The sequence below is a fragment of the Eschscholzia californica genome, unplaced genomic scaffold (assembly GCF_041429995.1).
Source record: "Eschscholzia californica isolate CP2 unplaced genomic scaffold, dmEscCali1.0.p SCAF_3, whole genome shotgun sequence".
NCBI lineage: Eukaryota > Viridiplantae > Streptophyta > Magnoliopsida > Ranunculales > Papaveraceae > Eschscholzia > Eschscholzia californica.
This window is the reverse complement of record NW_028238420.1, coordinates 7,600,178-7,619,309: the sequence shown is the minus strand read 5'-3', so window position 1 is coordinate 7,619,309 and position 19,132 is coordinate 7,600,178. Positions and strand designations below refer to the sequence as shown.

At 35.6% G+C, this 19,132-nt stretch overlaps 1 protein-coding gene across 1 annotated transcript; it reads left to right on the top strand.

Moving 5' to 3' along the window:
* The first annotated feature begins 106 nt into the window (after nucleotides 1–106).
* Nucleotides 107–15,635, top strand: SCD1 (stomatal cytokinesis defective / SCD1 protein (SCD1)). The gene is made up of 31 exons (XM_086670357.1): nucleotides 107–865; nucleotides 1,103–1,196; nucleotides 3,566–3,767; nucleotides 4,072–4,213; nucleotides 5,136–5,236; nucleotides 5,423–5,486; nucleotides 5,666–5,779; nucleotides 7,366–7,586; nucleotides 7,984–8,038; nucleotides 8,127–8,210; nucleotides 8,505–8,700; nucleotides 8,831–8,960; nucleotides 9,118–9,178; nucleotides 9,272–9,316; nucleotides 9,560–9,635; nucleotides 9,772–9,845; nucleotides 9,927–9,977; nucleotides 10,247–10,404; nucleotides 10,731–10,778; nucleotides 10,940–10,997; nucleotides 11,094–11,177; nucleotides 11,709–11,970; nucleotides 12,071–12,282; nucleotides 13,306–13,370; nucleotides 13,500–13,623; nucleotides 13,726–13,907; nucleotides 14,026–14,097; nucleotides 14,191–14,351; nucleotides 14,505–14,546; nucleotides 14,699–14,907; nucleotides 15,155–15,635. Exons 1-31 carry the CDS (start codon nucleotides 689–691, stop codon nucleotides 15,248–15,250), a joined length of 3,660 nt encoding a protein of 1,219 aa, XP_086526483.1. The 5' UTR covers nucleotides 107–688; the 3' UTR covers nucleotides 15,251–15,635.
* The last annotated feature ends 3,497 nt before the right edge of the window (nucleotides 15,636–19,132 follow it).

Genomic DNA, 19,132 nt, shown 5'->3' with positions numbered 1-19,132 from the left:
TTACCACACAAACATTTTAGTCTCGGACCTTAAACCTTTATACTGGATCTATCTAACAGACATGACAGTCCGCCTTTTTCTCCTTAACTGTTACACGATAGTCCGTGACTTAGGACAAACTAACAGATTAAACAAGTCCGAATCAGATTTTAGGACAACATTCATTTCATCACCAATAATCATTCCAAAACATTCAAAATCAACTCGAAATCAAACACCAAATCATGCCTAACATTTTGTAAGATGTTATTCACTTCGTAACTCATTCAAATTAAAGGAAATTTTAATTTCAAAGTTAGGGTTTTTGAATACAACTTTCACAAGTAAATAAAGGTTGTATTTGAGTCTTTTTTTTGACCTATGTTCTTCAACTTGCTACTACTAGGTCTTAGGGAGCGGAGTGCTTAGTTGGTGTCCCTGGCGCTCATGTGATTGGGTCGCTTGCTAAGATCATTTCGGCCTGCTGTCGATAGCAACGCCCAAACCAAAAAAAAATACAGTAGATCTCCCCGAAGAGGGAGAAAGAAGAAAAACATAGAGAGGAATTGGTATTTACAGAAGGGGAAGAAAGAAAAGTAGAGAGAGAAATTGTGTTGGAGTTGGAAGAATTGTAGAGAGAGAGAGAGTTTTTCCAGATGTGGAATTGAAGCGATAGATCTGAGAGGAAGAAGTTTTTAATTAGAAAGAAATGTCTGCTCGGATCTTCGAATACTTTGTAGTTTGTGGGATCGGTCCTGAAATCAGAACATTAGATGGGAATAAAGGATTTCATGGAACAACTCATATGTACTTACCTTCTCTCCTTGATCAGTTTCCTCATTCTAATCACTCCCTTTACCCTCCCCCTCCTCCTCAACTTCCCACTGTAAGTTCACCCTCTCTCTCTCTCTCTCTAGATTTTGTTAATCTTTCCTATTGGTTTTGAGGAGTTTTTCTCACTTTTAAGCAATTGTTAGGAAGTGATTTTATGGAATTTATAGGTCAAGTATGTATATTTACACTAAAATGAAACTAATTTAGTGATTTGGGTCTTAATTTTGATGACCCAAATGTTAATTCTTGAATTTCAGATGATCATTTTAAAGTTGTCTGACAATTGCAGTGTGTTCTACCAGCTGGTGTGGAATTTTATCAATCAGGGTTTGATTCCAATGATGTTGCCACATTCCCAAGGAGCTATCCAATAGTTTTAACTGGTATTTCTCAGCTTTAAAATGATGTTTTTTTGTGCATTTTTCTAATTGGATTTATCTAGACTTTGCTGCTTTCATTGTTTCGTAATGAGGGTGCAACCATTAGCATGGGGTTTTCAGTTTTTGTTTTACAGAATGGTTCAGTAAAACTTCAACGCACTAGTAACGAATTGGTTAGATAGATTCTATTTCTATAGACAACCATTTGTTTCCGTTATGATATTGGTGAAACTAATCTAGAAAAAAGCAAAGTATGTAACATTAGATTACTAATCACCCGAAAGTCGAAATCTGAAAGTTACAGTTACTTTAATTAAATTTTGTAATAGTATCTGAAGTTAAGACTTTGGTGCATATAGAACACCTACCAAAATAATTGTGTTCCATTAGTCCAAGGTGTAGGGATTGAGTTAGTGTGATACTTGGACGGTATTCATATTTATTGTTAAAAAAGAAGAAGTTTTATGTCATACCATACCCTTCATCAGGAGTCTCGAATGGGAACATTACAAACAATCTATATGTTGCATCCGCCATCAGCAAGACACACCTCAAACATTTAGATTATGTTATATTTAGACCTGTAAAGTTACATTATTTAGAGTTGATGGCTCTAGAAATTCTTTATCTCTAATATCTATTGTTATAACATCTCACAAAATCATTATTATGAAGATCCAACATTTCGGAGAATTGGATTTGTGGTTGACTACGAACGTCTTCTATGAAAAAAAAGAATTTTTCGTGATGGTTTTGTTTTTGAGGATTTAAAAGACCTGAAAGAGACCATAATACTTCTTTGTGTCGTGAAGGTTACCTAGAAACCAACTATCTATTCTGTTTCTAGATCAGAAATGGTTGATATCCTCAAGTAAAGATGTTGATTTTTCAGGGAAAAAAATCTATATGTATAAGGTTTGTATCTCCTTGACCAAATGTTACTATCAGCCTAACGTCCGAAACTTTCCTATATTTACAAGAAAGTGCAGACGGAAGCCGGAAACAGTTATGCCCTGCTAAATCCGAACTAAAGCATCTTTTTAGTTTCTTATTTGTCAATCATCCATCTAATATAATACAATTTCGTAGGGATAAATTTGGTCGGACTCTGTTTTAAATTTCCATATTGATTCAACAGTTCATCAATATTAGACACATCAACTAGACATGTTTTCCGCGTCATTCGTACTCTTGTAGCTGAGAACTTTTATCTCGAGAAAGTAAAAATGTATACACACAGTACAAGAATAAAAGGCGTAGCAGAGTCGTGTTCAGAAACTAGAGATGTGATCAATGGAAAATGAAGCCACTTCCCATCCACGTAACCAACTCACTTTAAAGCCACATCCCTGATTGAACAAAATATGAAAAGAAGTTGAAAATTGACACTAAAGCAAAGGAATTCATATGGACAAGAGGTGCAAAGGCGTTCATTGGTATTAACTACAAGGGGGTTGTCAACTTAAAAATCATACCTAGGAATATAATATAGTGAAGGTTTAGGGAGAGAACATTTGCCCCGATCACCTAAGCTGATCGCTCATTTCTCCTCTTCTGCTGCTCTTATAATCCTGTGTCATCTCTCTGCCTTTCCTATTATTGATGTCCTTTAACTATGTCGGGACAAGTTAAATGTTTCCTAGATGCTTTAGTGATACTTCAACGGTTGATTAGCCACAAAAGTCCTAGTTATGAATCTTTTAGCTGATTCAAGCAAGAAGTAAATGATATGAGAGCATGGGAAGCAGCCACCCTCTTAATCGGATCACAATTCTTGACTGAAGGTGGAGTTTAGTAAGGCTGCAACCTCTAATTCGAGTGGAGATCCTTTTACTGGAATTGATAGGCCTGCTGTTGAATAACTAAATCACTTGCTTAGTTGCTTTAGCTGACGTGGGATATTGTGGGTGCTTAAATGGTTAGGTTTCATAAAAGATCAACATGGAAACTCTTGGATTATGTAGATTGTCTACATCTTGATTGCCTTGTTAACTTGAAAACTGTACCAAATTATAGTATTATGTTATATGTTATTTGAGTGGAAGTGTATACCATCCTACGTTAGATTCCTTATGTGAAAGCAGAGTGTCTGAAAATCATGCCAAGCTGAGTGGTTTCTTACATTTGCTTCTCTCATTGATTGTTTTCGGTGATTCTGTGGCCAAGACCATCTAATTTCGTTTACACATTGCAACCACTGATTCCTGAATACTTCCAGGTTCATTACTTTTTCTAGCTTTGCTATTACCATTTGGTTGACGTGTTCTCTTGACCCTCTAACGATTTTTTTTCGTTTTCATCTTATTCGTTTCCAGTTGAGCCTAATAGCTCTTCCATGTAGTGTCAATTGCTTACTTGAGAATTTTCTGCAGAGGGAGATGGCTCCAAAATATATGTCAGCTGCATTGCTTTTCGGGATCCAGTTAGCGAGGATATTGCTGAAGCTTATCGCATCCCAGCAAATTCATATGCTGACAAGTGCATCTGTATTGTTTCACACTCACCCAGTTTTCGCGTTCTTCGGGAAGCTCTGGAAGAATTGTTTACTCTTTGCTTTTCTTCTACTGGCAGTAGGTATGATTTCCGAAAATAGCTATTTTCTTTCTTAATGTAAAGATGATTTACATTATTATACGCATAACATTGAATTGCAAGCATGTAAAATTCCGTACATGTAATTGTATTTCTGAGGGTCCTATAGATGGTTCGTCCTTTTCATTTGGGAGGGTTCATGGACAAGATACAGCTCTTGCCTCCCCCTTTTTAACTTATGACTTCTTGCGGTCTTGATCACCTGTGTTTTTAATTTAATATAATCTGATACAACATTCAATTAATATTTATTTCTAACTAACTCTCAGCTCCGCAACAATTTCAGCAAGCCACTGTGGGAACTCATAGCATTTATTGTGTCAAACGTTCCGTTGCCTACTCCAGGAAGGGATCGAGTACTTTTTGCTGTTGAAAACTGTCTGCTTTCTGTGGAGGCTCCAGCAAAGGATGGACTGCCTCATGCCGATGTATGCACTTTCACCTTTATTATTACATGCTGCTATTTGTCCTCTGATTTGGTTTTCATCTAGGAATGAAATGTCGATTTCGATGGAAATTTCGGTCGGTCCAAAAGTGGAAACGTTTCGTGGAAACGTTTCGGTCTGTGTGGAAGTTTTACAAATTTGCGGAAATGATAAAATAGTCCTAAAACAATTAGGTTAGGTATAATCTGCAATAAAACAATTAGTTTAGGGGATAAACTGAGTTATTTAACTCTAATAGTACTAAAACAAGTAAGTTAGGTGCTTATCTGCAATTAAACAGTTAGTTTACGGGGTAAATTGAATTGTTTATCAGATATAAACCTAAAACAGTCAGCTTAGAGTCCAATAGTAATAATAGTAATAGTTAGGGGACTAAGTAACCAAAAATAAAACATAACGTACTTGTTTTGTAGTAAAAATTGTTTCCCCCTTAAATACAACCCTTAAACTCTATTTCTAAGACTTCTCAACCGAAACTGACTGTTCCCTCTTCCTCTCTCTTCAGATTTTCTTTCAAATCCCAAACTAAAACCCTAAAATCGAAATCCGAAGTTAAAGATCATCTAAAGAATAGAAGAGTCTCTTGAAGAACAAAAGATTTGAGAAGAAATACTCAAGAAAGATGGAACAAATTAATAGAAAGGTAGAAGATAAATGACTAATGTATGATATGAGGTTCTGATTTTAGAATCTTTTTTAACCCTAAACCTAAACTCTGTTTCGAAATTTCGTGTCAGATTTCGGTGGAAATTTCGTTTCGATGATGTGAATTTATGACTTATTTCGGTCATTTCGACCGAAATATGTCGACATTTTATTCCTTGGTTTTCATAAGGTGTTCAGTGTATGTATGCAGATGCATTTTCATGATCCTCCTCTATACCTTTTCTTTTTCTTAATGCAGATATCCTTTCAGCCACTGGTGCAGTGCCTGGATGTAGACAACTTAATTAAGCTTTTTACTGCTGTGTTGCTCGAAAGACGGGTTTTGCTTCGGTCAAATAAGTAAGCTGCTGATCTGGGTTGCTGATTTTTTTAAAGGAATTCAATTATGTTGCTCCATTTTTCTTGTTATTTCCTTCACATTTGCATCTACTTTGATATTTCTAGTATGATAACTTTATGTGGAAGCTTGGCTCCCCGATTTTCTTTAATCACGATATTTTTTACTGGAACTTTATCTTTTTACAGGTATTCACTTTTAACGCTAGTATCAGAAGCTATCTGCCATTTAATATATCCATTCAGGTGGCAGGTAAGCTTATTTGAGTTTTACTCCTATTGTTTGAATACAGACACAGGCTCATCTATCTGATGGGGATGTCAATTTAGACTAATGTTTCATATTATGCCTCATCTAATTCTGTATTACGATGTTGTAAGTTGATTTCCTAATGACTTGCACCTAACTATTGGCTCTTTGATGTGCTGAAGCATGTCTACATTCCATTACTATTTTTCAGTGGGGTAGATTATATTGATGCTCCTACACCCTACATGATGGGTCTTCATTCAGGCGTCGATACTTATGGCCTCTCTATGGATGGTGTAAGCGTTCCACCTTTATGATAACATTGGATTTTGATTTGTTCCTATACTTGATTGCATGATAGCTATGGTGTTAATATTTTCCTTCATTTACTCTCTTTTTTACGGTGTTAAGCAATGTCATGAGTAGAAGATTAGTATTGGAACACTGGAACCGATACTGCGTATTTGATTCTGAAGATGCTGATGAACAATTTTGTTGTTTTTGCGGAGTGCTGAGGTCTAACTGCTTATGTTTCAGCTTTCAAAAAATAACATGCTGATACTAAAATTAGAGATAATATATCATGTAAAGTAATACTTAAAAAGCATAAAAGCTAATACAATTGAAGTTGTAGCTTCTACCTTTTGTTTTTGTTTCGAAGTAAGGGGTTTTGGTTACAAAAATCCAAATAGGACCGGGAGTTTTCATGTTAAATAGGAGTGTGGTGTCTACTGGGACATTTGCTTGATTTAAAAATATCTATATGATGATACCAAACTTTTTGAGGGTATGGTCCATATTGCAACATTTTTATGCAGGAACGAGGTATAAATTCGTTTAGATTCAAAAATATCTTTAAACATTAAGCTTTAACTGCCATAGAGGTAGTCTTGCGCGTAGACTGGCTTAGAGTATGGTATCTAAATAGCCTTTCAAACAATATTGTATATTTGTATGATTCCAAAGTAATGTAACGTTGTATGGCAATTATAATGAATTAGTATTCTTCATGGAGGATTTTTTTTCAGTGTTTGATACTCTACATGTCTATCATAATCATTTTGGTTGCTTCTTCTATTTATGCGTCTGGACATATGAATGACTGTCATCTCTTACGCTCTACAAAAATGCTATTATTTGATATCCATATGTATACGTGTATTATTATCTGCTTTGCAACCTTTTACGTTTAGGTAATGGGTTTCCTTTTATCTTTAGTATGTACCGCCAAGGAATGAAATTTCAGTATCAGTGGATATTTCGGTAGGCATGCAAATGGAAATATCTCAGTCATTTTGACTGAAATATTTCAAAATTTATCTCCTTGACAAGGCATAGTTAAGAGAAACTTAGTTAAATTTCAATTTCGATGGTGGTGGGCATGGAAATGGAAATATTTCGGTCATTTGGACCATAATATTTTTGAAATTTAATTCTTTGCCATATGCTAGATGTGCTTAGGGACTCCTTGATCTGTTGGTCAAGTGATAACGAAAATTTTAATGATTAGACTTCTTATCCGCCTTTTGTTTTTAAATTCATGTATTTTTGTATCATACATGCTAGTAAGCTTAGCTGGAGTTACAGTAGGTCCCCTAATGGTATGTCAAGGATTCCTAAGTTCCTTTTAAATAATAAAACCAGTGGAAGATTATGCCATATTGCCATCAATACCATGGTTATGTCATATAAGATAAAAGAAAGTAAGCCATATTTCTTTTACGTTCCATTTACTGTGGAACTTAGAGATAAGAGTACCATATGCCTTCGCTTAGATGAAAAGTCTCTTAATAAGGGATACTATGATAACCATTTCTTTACCGCACTTGAAATCTAATTTACTGATATCTGACTTGTAATTCTCATCTTGTGCTGTATGTAGGTAGTTGTTGTGGAGCTCGAATATAATCGTATCACCACTTCAGAAGAAATACCTCCTGTGCCGGAGCCAGAATTAAGTTCTCTGCGTGGACAAATAATGGAACTATTGTATCCAAATGTAGTTGGTATAGACCAGATGAAGACTAGTTTAGGTGGTTCATCGGACCAATATCCTAAAGGTAGCAGCAGACCATGGGGAGAGGAGCAGGATCTTCAACTTAGGTATTGCTTGATTCCTAGTGAAATGCTTAGGGATTAATCTCATAAAGTTTTAGTGTAGGACAGAACATTTACAACCAACGTTTGAAAAAAAAAATCCTTCACAGCACTACATCTCTTAGAACCAAAAATGAGTTGCCATAAGCCCATAAGAGCAATTAAATTTTTGTCGATCCTAGCTTCTGAAATAACTAACTGCCCCACTGCAAATAACGTTCACAGCAGGGAGCCTAATATTTCCATTACGTCATTATCGCATCGTAAGCATTCAAGAAGTGATTTCTTGTGGTAGAGCAAACACATTTTATCTGACTTTTCACTACTTACAATTAGTGCTATCTTTGACTAGATACAGTAGAACAATCTTTCCTAAATGTCTGTGCTTAATTCGTAATTGCAGGTTAATATTCCTAAAATTCTTTGCATCCATTTTGAGTGGATACCGCAATTTCATAGTAAGTATTGTTTCCTTCTTCCATATTTTGGTTGAGATGTGCTTCACCCTAGGATCCTCTTTTTGCTGATGGAATCTGACTTTGCTAGGAAAATACTTCTAATCAAGTCTTCAATACTCAAGCATTTTTGAAGAAACGCTCTCGAGCAACTAACCAACCACCGGACTCTATGGTGATGTTGTTTTCTCTTAGTTGTCTTTGTAAAGTCACTTGTCAATTGTATTTTATTGTACAAAATCTGATCTCAGCTAGATTTTAGAAAAAAAATTATATATAGTGGGATCTTTTCTGTTCAGATTTATTGTCGACATCTTCGCAGATAACCAGGCTTCTTATAGAAATTCTGAGTTCTAATTTGAATCATTTGGTTACGTTCTTTATTTACAATATATCCTTTATGGTCCTTCAAAGAAACACATACAGGGACTAACAGTACGCCAGTAACTACATTTTTTATTGCCAACAGATAGCACAGTTTTTAGATTCTCAAGGATTCCTTGATTACCTGGAGAGAGGCATCGGTTCTGATGCAAAAGCTAATAATCTTCTTGACAAACTACAAGATGCGATTGGAAGGGGTCAGAATCCTATGTCCATATTTCCGCCTCCCTTGGTAGAACCTGAGATTATAACCATTTCCGATCCTGGTGATGGAATTTCAGGTGCCTTTCTGCCATCTTATTAGTTACTACAGTAATCCGTCTAGCATATTGCGCGCAAAATGGCAACCACATTTGTTGCTTTCTAAAATTTCTAATTGCTAAACTTTGAATATCATATTTGGTTACTCAGGTTCTGGTGCCAAACATTGTTATGACAGATTTCCTTCAAACATTAGAACAGAGGAGCAAGAAGAAAAGAGGAAGGCAATTCTTGTAGCAGCAAGTGGAGCTCTGGAATTTTCCTCAAAGCATGGACTTAAGTATGATTTTTTTTTAGTTTTAGAGAGAAGCAGATGGAATTTCTTCCTTGCAGATTATGGAAACTCTTATGAACCTCTACCATCCTCAGTACTTAAACTTATAAACAACTACTTAGATATTTACTTGAATCTTATCATCTTCTTTCAAATTTACCAGCTCCCCATCTGTGCGACTGGGTGACTCAAAAGCAGAAAGTCTTAGTCCAAGGGAGAGAGCGGTAAGTTTTACGAAACAGTGTGACGGGTCTCTATTTTCTGTATGTCCACATTTTTTTATAATCTCAGGTTCTTGTTTATCATTTTATTTGCAGGCAGAAAGAGAAAGAATGGTGCTAGATATAAAAGTGAAGCTGCAGGTAAGGAGGCCCTTCCTTTGACTTTGAGTGGATCTGAGTAGCAACAAATTACCCATCTAGAATATTTTACTTGATAAAATTGTTGCGGTTGTGCTGCTTAAGTTGTTTATTCCATAGATATTCTTGAGTTGTATATATATCCATAATACATGTCTGGTGCAGAAATGTTATTGACAAACAAGATCTTCATTACCTTGTTGTATTCCATATTCGTAGCTTATCAAGGTTTGTTTTCTTTGCCAGGGGTTATGGTTGCGTCTTTTGAAGCTAGGATCAACTGATGATCCTCTTTCTTCATTTGAATATGGCACAATCCTTGGTATGGTTTTGTGTAGTTAAGCTTTCTTATCTGGTCCATTTGAGCCTAATTGAATCTTTCTATGATTTAACTTATATGCTTTTTTGTTCTTTGTAAACGCAGTTATCCCAAGTAACAATATTTTTATGTTTTGCAGCTTTAATTGAGTCTGATGCTGAGGGGATTGGTGGTAGTGGGTTTGTCGAATGTATAAGGGAACATATTCATTCAGTATGTAACCTCCAACTTGAAACCTCATTTAGTGTTTGTCTGGTCGGCCGATGTTAATCCTTCACCAAATTGTGTTCACAGGGATGGCTTTGCCAATTGACTGAGGAGCAGTTTATTGCGGTGAAAGAACTGGTATGTGTCTCTGATCCATTGCAATAGTGTTGTGAAGGGAAAAGGTTGTTAAATAAAGAGAAAAGAAACCCAAATGAGAGAAAACATTGTAAAGTCGGTCAATAGATGATGACCTATGACCTAGTAATTGAAAGCGAGAACTGATATGTGTCTCTGGTTGATGGCAGTGGTGTATTTGATCTAGTTTCAGTTCATGTTTATTTTATGTTGTATTACTTTTTCTTTCCCATATTCAGTTTTAACTTGTTACAACCTATGTTAACCTTCAGCTTAAAACAGCAATTAGTCGTGCTACTTCCCGGAATGACATGTCAACTGTAAGAGATGCCCTCGAGATATCTGCTGAAATGTATAAAAAGGACACCAATAATGTTCAGGACTATGTTCAACGTCATCTCCTTTCCCTGTCGATTTGGGAGGAACTACGGTATGCATTTACCTTCCGTATCGAGAAGTGTCAATCTTTCTTAATTATTATATCAATTTAGACACAATGATCAGTATCGACTCACAATTTATATATAAACTGATTCGTGGTTTGGCATTGATTAATGATTACTATATCAAAACCTCAGTTGTTGTTACTTGTTAGTTTAGACGTGAGTACTGAAAAGTTTGTCTGGGTTAAGTTAGGGTGGGCTTCTAAGCATAGACCTGGTCAATGACCCAGTAGTTGTTTTTTTGTTCATCTCTGCTGCATTAAGTATAATAGCTTTGTTTTTTGTTTCCTTATTCTATCTGCTTCTGTTGCAGATTTTGGGAAGGTTACTTTGATCATTTAGTGGACCAGTCTTCAAGCAAGTATGTAACAAATCTCATTAACTTTACTTACATCTTATAGCTTGAATATGCTTGCAATGTCATCATCTTCAGATTTAATATAGGTGCTAAGTGCTCAGTTATTTACGACTAGTTTGTCAATTCATCCTTCTTATGTTTGTGTATGGTTCTTATCTTATTAGGTTGTCCAATTACGTGACTCTTGTGACAGCACAATTAATCATATTGGCTTCTCATATGGTATAATACTATAATTTCTTAATCATTTCCTGTTTACACCTATTTGACTGCTTCAGACATTTCCGTACTAATTTTGTTTGTCTGATGATCCTGAAGGCTGGATTAGGACTTCCTGACACTGATGCGTGGTACATGCTTGAGACAATTGCGGAGAAAAATAACATTGGATACAAACAGTTTGTAAGTTTCTGCCGCTGTTTATATCTTTGTTTGTATGCCTCTATATCGTCATAAGCGACATTGACTGACCGAGTACAGGTGCAAACTATCATCTTGAACTGAATGAGACTACTTTTTTCAGTCTTAATGTACCCATAATAATTAGCTGCATGTGGAATCACAGTGACCTTTGCTTATTGTTGAATCTCCTACCCGTTTTTCTTTCTCTGATTTATACGGTTGTTTGTCATTTAAATTAACTTCTTACCAGAAGAACCTGGATGATATCTTTTGTAGTTCTCTTTTCCTTGACAAACTCTGTTTGCTCCTGAAAAATAAGTAATAAAATAAATAAATTACGACTGCGTGATTTTAAGTTGCTTCTGCAGATTCCTCACAGTGTTTGTCGGTATAGTTCTGTTTTATTCATCTTTAGGATTCTTGCAGTCCCTTGCTTCAAGTCTGGGGTGTTAGGGTGGTTGCAGACTTGCAGTTTCTTTTCTTACGAAGTGAGTGTAACTTCTGAAACTAAGTCTTCTTCATTTGTTTCAGATAAAACTTCGTGGGTTATTGTCCCATATCCAACACCTAAGGATTGGTTACTGGGGGGTCTCTTCTATGAAGGTTCAGCCTTCTTCATCACTCGGATTGCCATCACCTCGCCCTCACGAAACGGCAGATGAGAGTCAGCAGCCTGCTGAGGCTTCTGGTGTTGGACGAAGCTGGGTTCAAAGTATGTTTAGCAGAGATACAACAACAAGAAACAACTCTTTTAGTCGTGTTCGCAGATGGACTTCAGATAGTAACAATCCAGGTACTCTCTTTTTAACAAAAGCAGTGATAAGATTCCAGAGTTCTTGTTCTGAATTACCTCAATAACTTTTGTTAAAATTTTGTGTCATCTTTTACTTCAGCTGCAAATGATACCACTAAGGGTACAGCTTCTCCTCGTAAAGGAGATTTAACCAGTGCCGGGCAGAAGAAATTTCAGTCTAGTGTGCGCACTCTCAGAGGTCATACTGGGGCTGTTACGGCTTTACATTGTGTAACTAGAAGAGAAGTGTGGGATTTGGTGGGTGACCGTGAGGATGCTGGTATGTTTATAAGTGGAAGTACTGACTGCACGGTAATGCACCATTCTAAACTTTATTGTTGTTCATTCGTCTTTATTGTTTTTCGTCTATCTGTTTATTATGTGATTTTTCGTCTAAACTTTGTTTGAAATGAATATATCATTTTGGTTTTACTTCAATTTCAGTTAAAAATCTGCATATAACGAAAGGAGCTTTAGACTGAAGGACACAATCATGCTTTATATAAAGGATACCATGTATATATGGGAGCACGGACATAAGTTGAAAAAAGTCTTGTAACCCTTTTGGCCTCTTAATATAGTCCCACCTTCTAAAAAAGACGTAGCTCTAAACAATCACTTTGTGTAGATTAAATCTTACTTGAGAGCCTTTCGTTATTCCATATATCATTTGTGAAGATCAGGGATACTGATATATGTTTAGACTTAACTGCAGTTGGATCTGTGGATGAGATGTCATAAACTTATATGTATCACGATTGGTTATGGTGTTCCTATTTATTTTTACTCGTACCTTTTCTAATGCGTCAACAATGTGTTTTTTCTTTTAGATTAGATGTGGATGATGTAAAAGCTGTAATCTTTGGTTGGGCAAGAAGTCTACCTTCGTATAGCAACATCTCTTTTGTAGATGTTGTTTGTAATTGGGAGGCATGGATATCGTGAGATATTCATTGTCTCCCCACCTTTCTTTTGTATAGTTCTTTTTCGTTTTAATATTAATTCAAAGTTTCAACAAAAAAAAAAACAATGTGTTTTTTCTTTAATTTGGGATACCATATATGTTATAATGATTTTTGCTGATGTTACTCTCTTGAACACATTTAAGAAAGATTATGTTTCAACAGAAATTTTGATAAAATACTCCTTACACTAGAGAGGCACACTAGGGTTTGAGTTAAATACAAAGTTTATTTCGTTCGAATTATCCTAGGATTTTGAATTATGTTGTAATTGATTTAACATAGATCTAGCGGATTGTTTAAATATGTTTGTGATTTTTAAATATGTTTGTAGATTAAATATTAAGTGATGTTATTATTTGCAAATTCACAGGTTAAAATCTGGGACCCTAGTCTTCGTGGTTCTGAACTTAGGGCTACTCTGAAAGGTCATACAAGGTGCTTGAATCAGAATTTCATCTGTTTTTTTCTCTTAATCTTCGGTGTTCAAGATCACAGTACATTACTTGTCTTTCTTAATAGTAAACCCTAATTTGTATTTTAATTTTTTCTTTTTTTTACCAACAGGGCTGTCCGTGCAATTAGCTCGGACAGAGGTAAGGTGGTATCAGGATCCGATGACCAATCTGTTATTGTCTGGGATAAACAAACAACTCAACTTCTTGAAGAGTTAAAGGGCCATGATGCACAGGTTTTTGTTTACTCATTGCTACATCTTTTTCTACTTTAATGGCTTATGAACATCTGTGATTAGATCGAGGCTTCTGCTGACCCATGCTATTTTCATTTTCAGGTCAGCTCTGTACGGATGTTGTCAGGGGAGCGTGTCCTTACTTCTTCTCACGATGGGAGCATAAAAATGTGGGATGTGAGAACGGATGCTTGTGTGGCAACTGTTGGCCGTTGCTCAAGTGCAGTTCTTTGTATGGAATATGATGACTCGACGGGAATCTTGGCTGCTGCTGGGAGAGATGCGTATGTAAATTGAAATCTACAGCTTAAATATTAGTGCAGTAACTGCAGTTGATAAGAACAAATATCTTTACCTATCGAACTTGTCGGCCAAAAATTCTAAGTGTACTTGCATATCTAGGGTTGCAAATATTTGGGATATTCGTGCTGGTAGACAGATGCATAAACTATTAGGACACACAAAATGGATCAGGTAAGCCTGAAGTCATCAGGAAAAAATTCTTGTTGCTTTTCTGTAATATTTTCGTGTGGGATGGTTATAGATAGACATTTCATGCTCCTGCAGATCAATAAGGATGGTTGGAGACACTGTAGTTACTGGAAGTGATGATTGGACAGCTAGATTATGGTCTGTTTCTCATGGAACATGTGATGCTGTTCTAGCATGTCATGCTGGTCCGATTTTAGCTGTAGAGTGCTCACCATCAGATAACGGAATTATTACCGGTAGATACCATATTCATGAATGTCATATCCTCTAAGTCCATACAATTTTGTTCCTTGCACTAACCTATAAATGGTTTATTTATCTATTTCACAAATCCAAACAAATAATGAAGTGTGAAAGGACGGTAGTCTAATTTCGTGTTTTTTTTACAGGTTCAACTGATGGGTTGCTCCGGTTTTGGGAAAATGGCGAGGGTAAGAACAATCTTGTCTCTTCAAGTTGCACTTAGCAAGTTACACATGAACCTAAGATGATAAATTTTATTTGCCAATGGAAATCTATATCTTGAAGAACATTAGAGAAACCCTAAATTATTTCCATTATTTGTCAATCATGTATTGTGCAGGAGGGATAAGATGTGTGAAGAATGTAACCATTCACTCTTCTTCAATTTTATCTATTAATGCTGGGGAGCATTGGTTAGGGATCGGGGCAGCAGATAATTCCATGTCTCTCTATCATCGACCTCAAGAAAGACTTGGTGGTTTCTCTGGTTCAGGATCAAAAATGGCGGGGTGGCAACTCTACAGAACTCCACAAAAAACAGTTGCCGTGGTATCAATAATTGCCCTTAATCTTTTCTGCGCACTTTAAATTCATTTTCTTTCCAAATATGAGGTTTTATTAAATATTTACCGATTATCTCATATTCTACGCAATAGCTCGACTGAAGTGAAGATTCATGAATTAGGAATGAACTTGTAGAATAGAGTCAATTTGAAATGAAGTTGCTTTAGGTTTCTTGCTTATATGGAGGTTTTTTTTTTCTGCATATTAACCCACTTGTTATTGTTTTACTAAGGTACGATGTGTGGCTTCGGACCTTGAAAGAAAAAGAATATGCAGTGGTGGTCGTAATGGACTTCTTCGACTATGGGAAGCAACTATCAATATATAATTTCTATCAGTGAATTTGTAGTGATCTCTTAACACTCCATCGATACAGTCCTGGAGGATACGCTTGATGATACTGATTTCTGCAGCAACAAACCATGTCAAATTTTTCTCTCCATAGAACCAGTTCATCTTCAAGATCATAGTGCTATTCAGTCTCGTAAGTTCGAGTGAGTTTCTGTATTTTATATTGTTTGATTGAAATATTACTCCAGTTTCTCGAAGCTGTTGTGATAATGTGTGAACGAATATTTACCCCCTTAAAGGAGGAACTTCGACATTGGGTCGGTGTGCGAGTGTGTGATTCTTCTAGGGTTTTACTACAGTAAAGAGTGATATAGATTGAACATTTCATTAATTAACATACGGGTTTGGAACAGTTTCTGCAACTTTGTTTGAATAACTTAGGTTGTGTTTGTTTTTTTTGTGAAGGTCTGCATCTGAATTGGCTGAATCTGAATTGACTGAACTGAATTAGATGAATCTGAATTGGTTGAGTAAGATGTTTGTTTTCCAAATCTGAATCATTTAATCTGAATAAGGAAAAAATTACATTTATAACCCATCTATATTAAGGAAACAAAAAAACCCTATCTTTAATTTTTCTTTTTCACTTTCCCTTTCTCTCTGCTGTCCTCTTTCTCAAATTGCCGGCTGCTACTTCCTAGATCATCTAAACCCTAATTCACATAATAATAAAAAGATCTTGTTACCTTTTCTATCCTCCATAGTTGCAGAAACGAGTACCTTCCCATTTTACTTTAGAAACGACTTAGATCGAAGACCAAAAGTTGTAGCTTGATGGAGTGGTGACTGTAGTATTTGCTCTCTTTCTCTCTCTCTCTTTCTTTCCTTCTTTCTCTATAGTAGAAGATTAGCCAAAGCCAGATTGACGCCGAATCTAACGAGGGTTTCCGACAAGATACCAGATCCGACAAGGGTTAACAGCCCTTCATGTGGTGGTGGTGGTGGCGGTGGTGGTGGACGAAGAGCGTTCAGAAAGCCCATCATCTTGTTGTGATGTGTTGAGGTGGTGGTTAGGGCGTGTTTGAGATTGGCACTGTATGCTCTTGTTTTTTTGTTGTGTTCTGTGGTGGTGGTGTTAGTGGTGGCAGTGACGGCGGTGGTGGTGGTGGTGGTGGTGAAATGAAGAAGATGAAACTAGAGTAATTTTAGGTTTTTGCGGGGGTATATTTGTCATTTGTTACTTTTCAGCAGCTGGGTTGATTTTTCGGACTTGTTTTAAAGTCTGAAAAAACTGGGTCTTAATTCAGCCAATTCAGATGTCTAATTTAGTCAGCCAATGTTTCAGATTTTGTCAAACAAAAAAACAAGGTGGCCAATACGTGGACAACCGTTTTTCTTATATGGACAACTATTTTCGGGCCCGATGCGAGTCAATCATACTTGACTTAGTTGACTTTGATTTAATAGGGGGACAACTCCATAAAGTCTTAAATATCAAGAGTTTCTAACTTGTGGACTATTACAAAAAATAATAGTTAAAAATAGAAAACCTAATCTATCTTCTTCTTCATCATCTTCTTCTTCTTACTTTCTTACTTCTTACTCTTATTCTTACTCTTATTCTTACTCCTTACTCCTTACTCGTTACTCTTTACTCCATTCCCATAGCCATAGAAGCTGGCTTCTTCTCCTCGTTAACTAAATTTCAACACGAAAGTACCATAATGGAGACAACATCACAATGGAGAAACTCCCGAAAGCTGGAAAACCCTCTAAAAGCTTTAAACCCTCTAAGCATCACAATAGAGAAACTCCCGAAACAGTCACTGCTATTGATAACCAATTACCCACTTTCAGGTTTCAATACATTTAAGCAGTACCCAAACAATTAACATATTAACTAATTACTTGATCTAAATCTTAGTTGTATGGTTTTAATTGATTTGAGTTCGAATTGGTAGGAGAGGGTCGTGGGGGATGCTTAGGGTATGAAGCAAAAGATGCAGAACCCTCAATCACAAAAAAATTTAATCTTTATTATTTGTAACCAAATACAATTCTCAGTCAATTCATCTCTCTACCACCTATCTCTTTCTCTCTCTAACCCTCACCTTCCCTCTTTAATTTCAAGTGTGACCAAAGATAAAAGGGTCGTCATTCCCTAGTTATTTTATTTGACCAACATAAACCAAGGACTATATTCTCTCTAGAAATTTGGATGTTGGTGGTGAAGATGAAATAGTAGGAAAGAGAAGACTAAACTAATTTAGGGTTTATGGAGAGGGAGAAGTTAAAATAATACATCTAATTTTGAGAGGACTTAGGTTAATAATAGAGAGAGAGAGTTGTCCCCTTAAAAACAGGTGTCCATATAAAAAAAATTATTTTTCTGGTTGTCCATATAAGATAGTTGTCCATATAAGAAAAACGATTGTCCATATAAGAAAAATCTGAATTGAGATCCAATTCAGATTTCAGATCTGAAAATTTTAAAAAACAAACAGCACCTTAGTCTTTAGTTAAAGTATGTTTAAATAATACTTCATTTAAATTGTTTTTCCTGGGTAGTAGTTGGTGGTAGTTCAACAATAAAAAAAAAGGTAGTAGTTGGTGTTGAAGGGAAATTTTATTTTCTCTTAACCAAGTCTTCTCCGATAAATAAAATAAATGGTGTGTTTGGACGTGTATTCCAACCAAAAATGAGATTTGGTAGGAATGAAGATTCTTCGTTTGTTTGACAGACTCTAGGATTTTTCAATCGTAAGGATTATTAAGTCTTCTGTATTGAATCGAAATCTCATCCTGCCCCTAAGATTTGCTAGGATCTAGATTATAATATCCAAATTTGGAACTTTTTATTTTCTACAAAATACAATTGTTTTGAAATTATATTTTTCTCAAAATTATTTATTCTTTAAACTGTTTCTTTCAAGAACGTTTTTCTTGAATAACTTGTTTTAGAACTCATCTTTACAAAACCGTAATGTTCAAAAGAAAAAATTTAATCTATTTTCTCAAAAAATGTTTTATTTCAAACTCCGTTATTCTTAAAACATCAGTTTCTCATGACCACTTTGTTCAGAAAAACATTTTCTTTTAAATAGTTTTTTTTTAAAAAGGAACAAGTTTCTTAAGAAAATAATTTTTGTGAAAATTTGGATTTTGGAAAAAAGAAATTAAATATTCAAACATATTTACATGAACCAAACGGACCTTAGAAGCTCGGACATAAAAAAGAGGGTACTGCAATGGCATCTTGGTTGCAGATGCTGCCGGGCCATAGTTTTGTTTAGATAGTGCATGGTATTTGGACATTAAATTAGCTGATCTGTCAATTTTTTTTTCTGAAAGGACTATCCGTTTAAAGGGTGGGTAATGGTTGCTTTGTAGGGGTAACGCCTTGTCGTTTTAGTTAAAATTAATTTGTATATTAGAGAGAATGTAAATTAATAGTCCTCTTACTCAAACTGGGATATTACGATAATTTGGTTGATAATATGTGATTTTCTTTGTTTTGGGATTTGGGTAACAACCTAAGTTGAAAAAATCGGGCTAAGGGACCAACTGGAGACTAGCGATCAGTCAGATTTCATCGTACTTTGAACATGATGTTCTCAAAATGTTTCTTTTTTAGGGTTGAATGCTCATGGTTACGTATGTACCTACAAAATCAAACTATAAGAAGTTAGATTAATATACATGGGTCCACCACTCTTTAGTTGGACACTCCCTCTTAAATCGATGAGGTTGTGGGATAAGATGATCCTAAGAATCCTTATATAGCCTTTAAAATTTAAGATGTCTTAATTGACGGTTATAGTGTTTATCTAAATTCATGATGTATTGCATATTATGTTTAATAAGATGTATGAGTGTCATTGCTATATAATGACTATTCCATTCCTATCTCAAAAAAAGA

Bases quoted from the DNA above. Each gene is read 5' to 3' on its own strand.
- SCD1 (XM_086670357.1), top strand. From the start codon at position 689: ATGTCTGCTCGGATCTTCGAATACTTTGTAGTTTGTGGGATCGGTCCT. The intron at 9,636-9,771 runs GTATGGTTTTGT...TATGTTTTGCAG, and splicing joins TGAATATGGCACAATCCTTG to CTTTAATTGAGTCTGATGCT. The intron at 9,846-9,926 runs GTATGTAACCTC...TTGTGTTCACAG, and splicing joins TAAGGGAACATATTCATTCA to GGATGGCTTTGCCAATTGAC.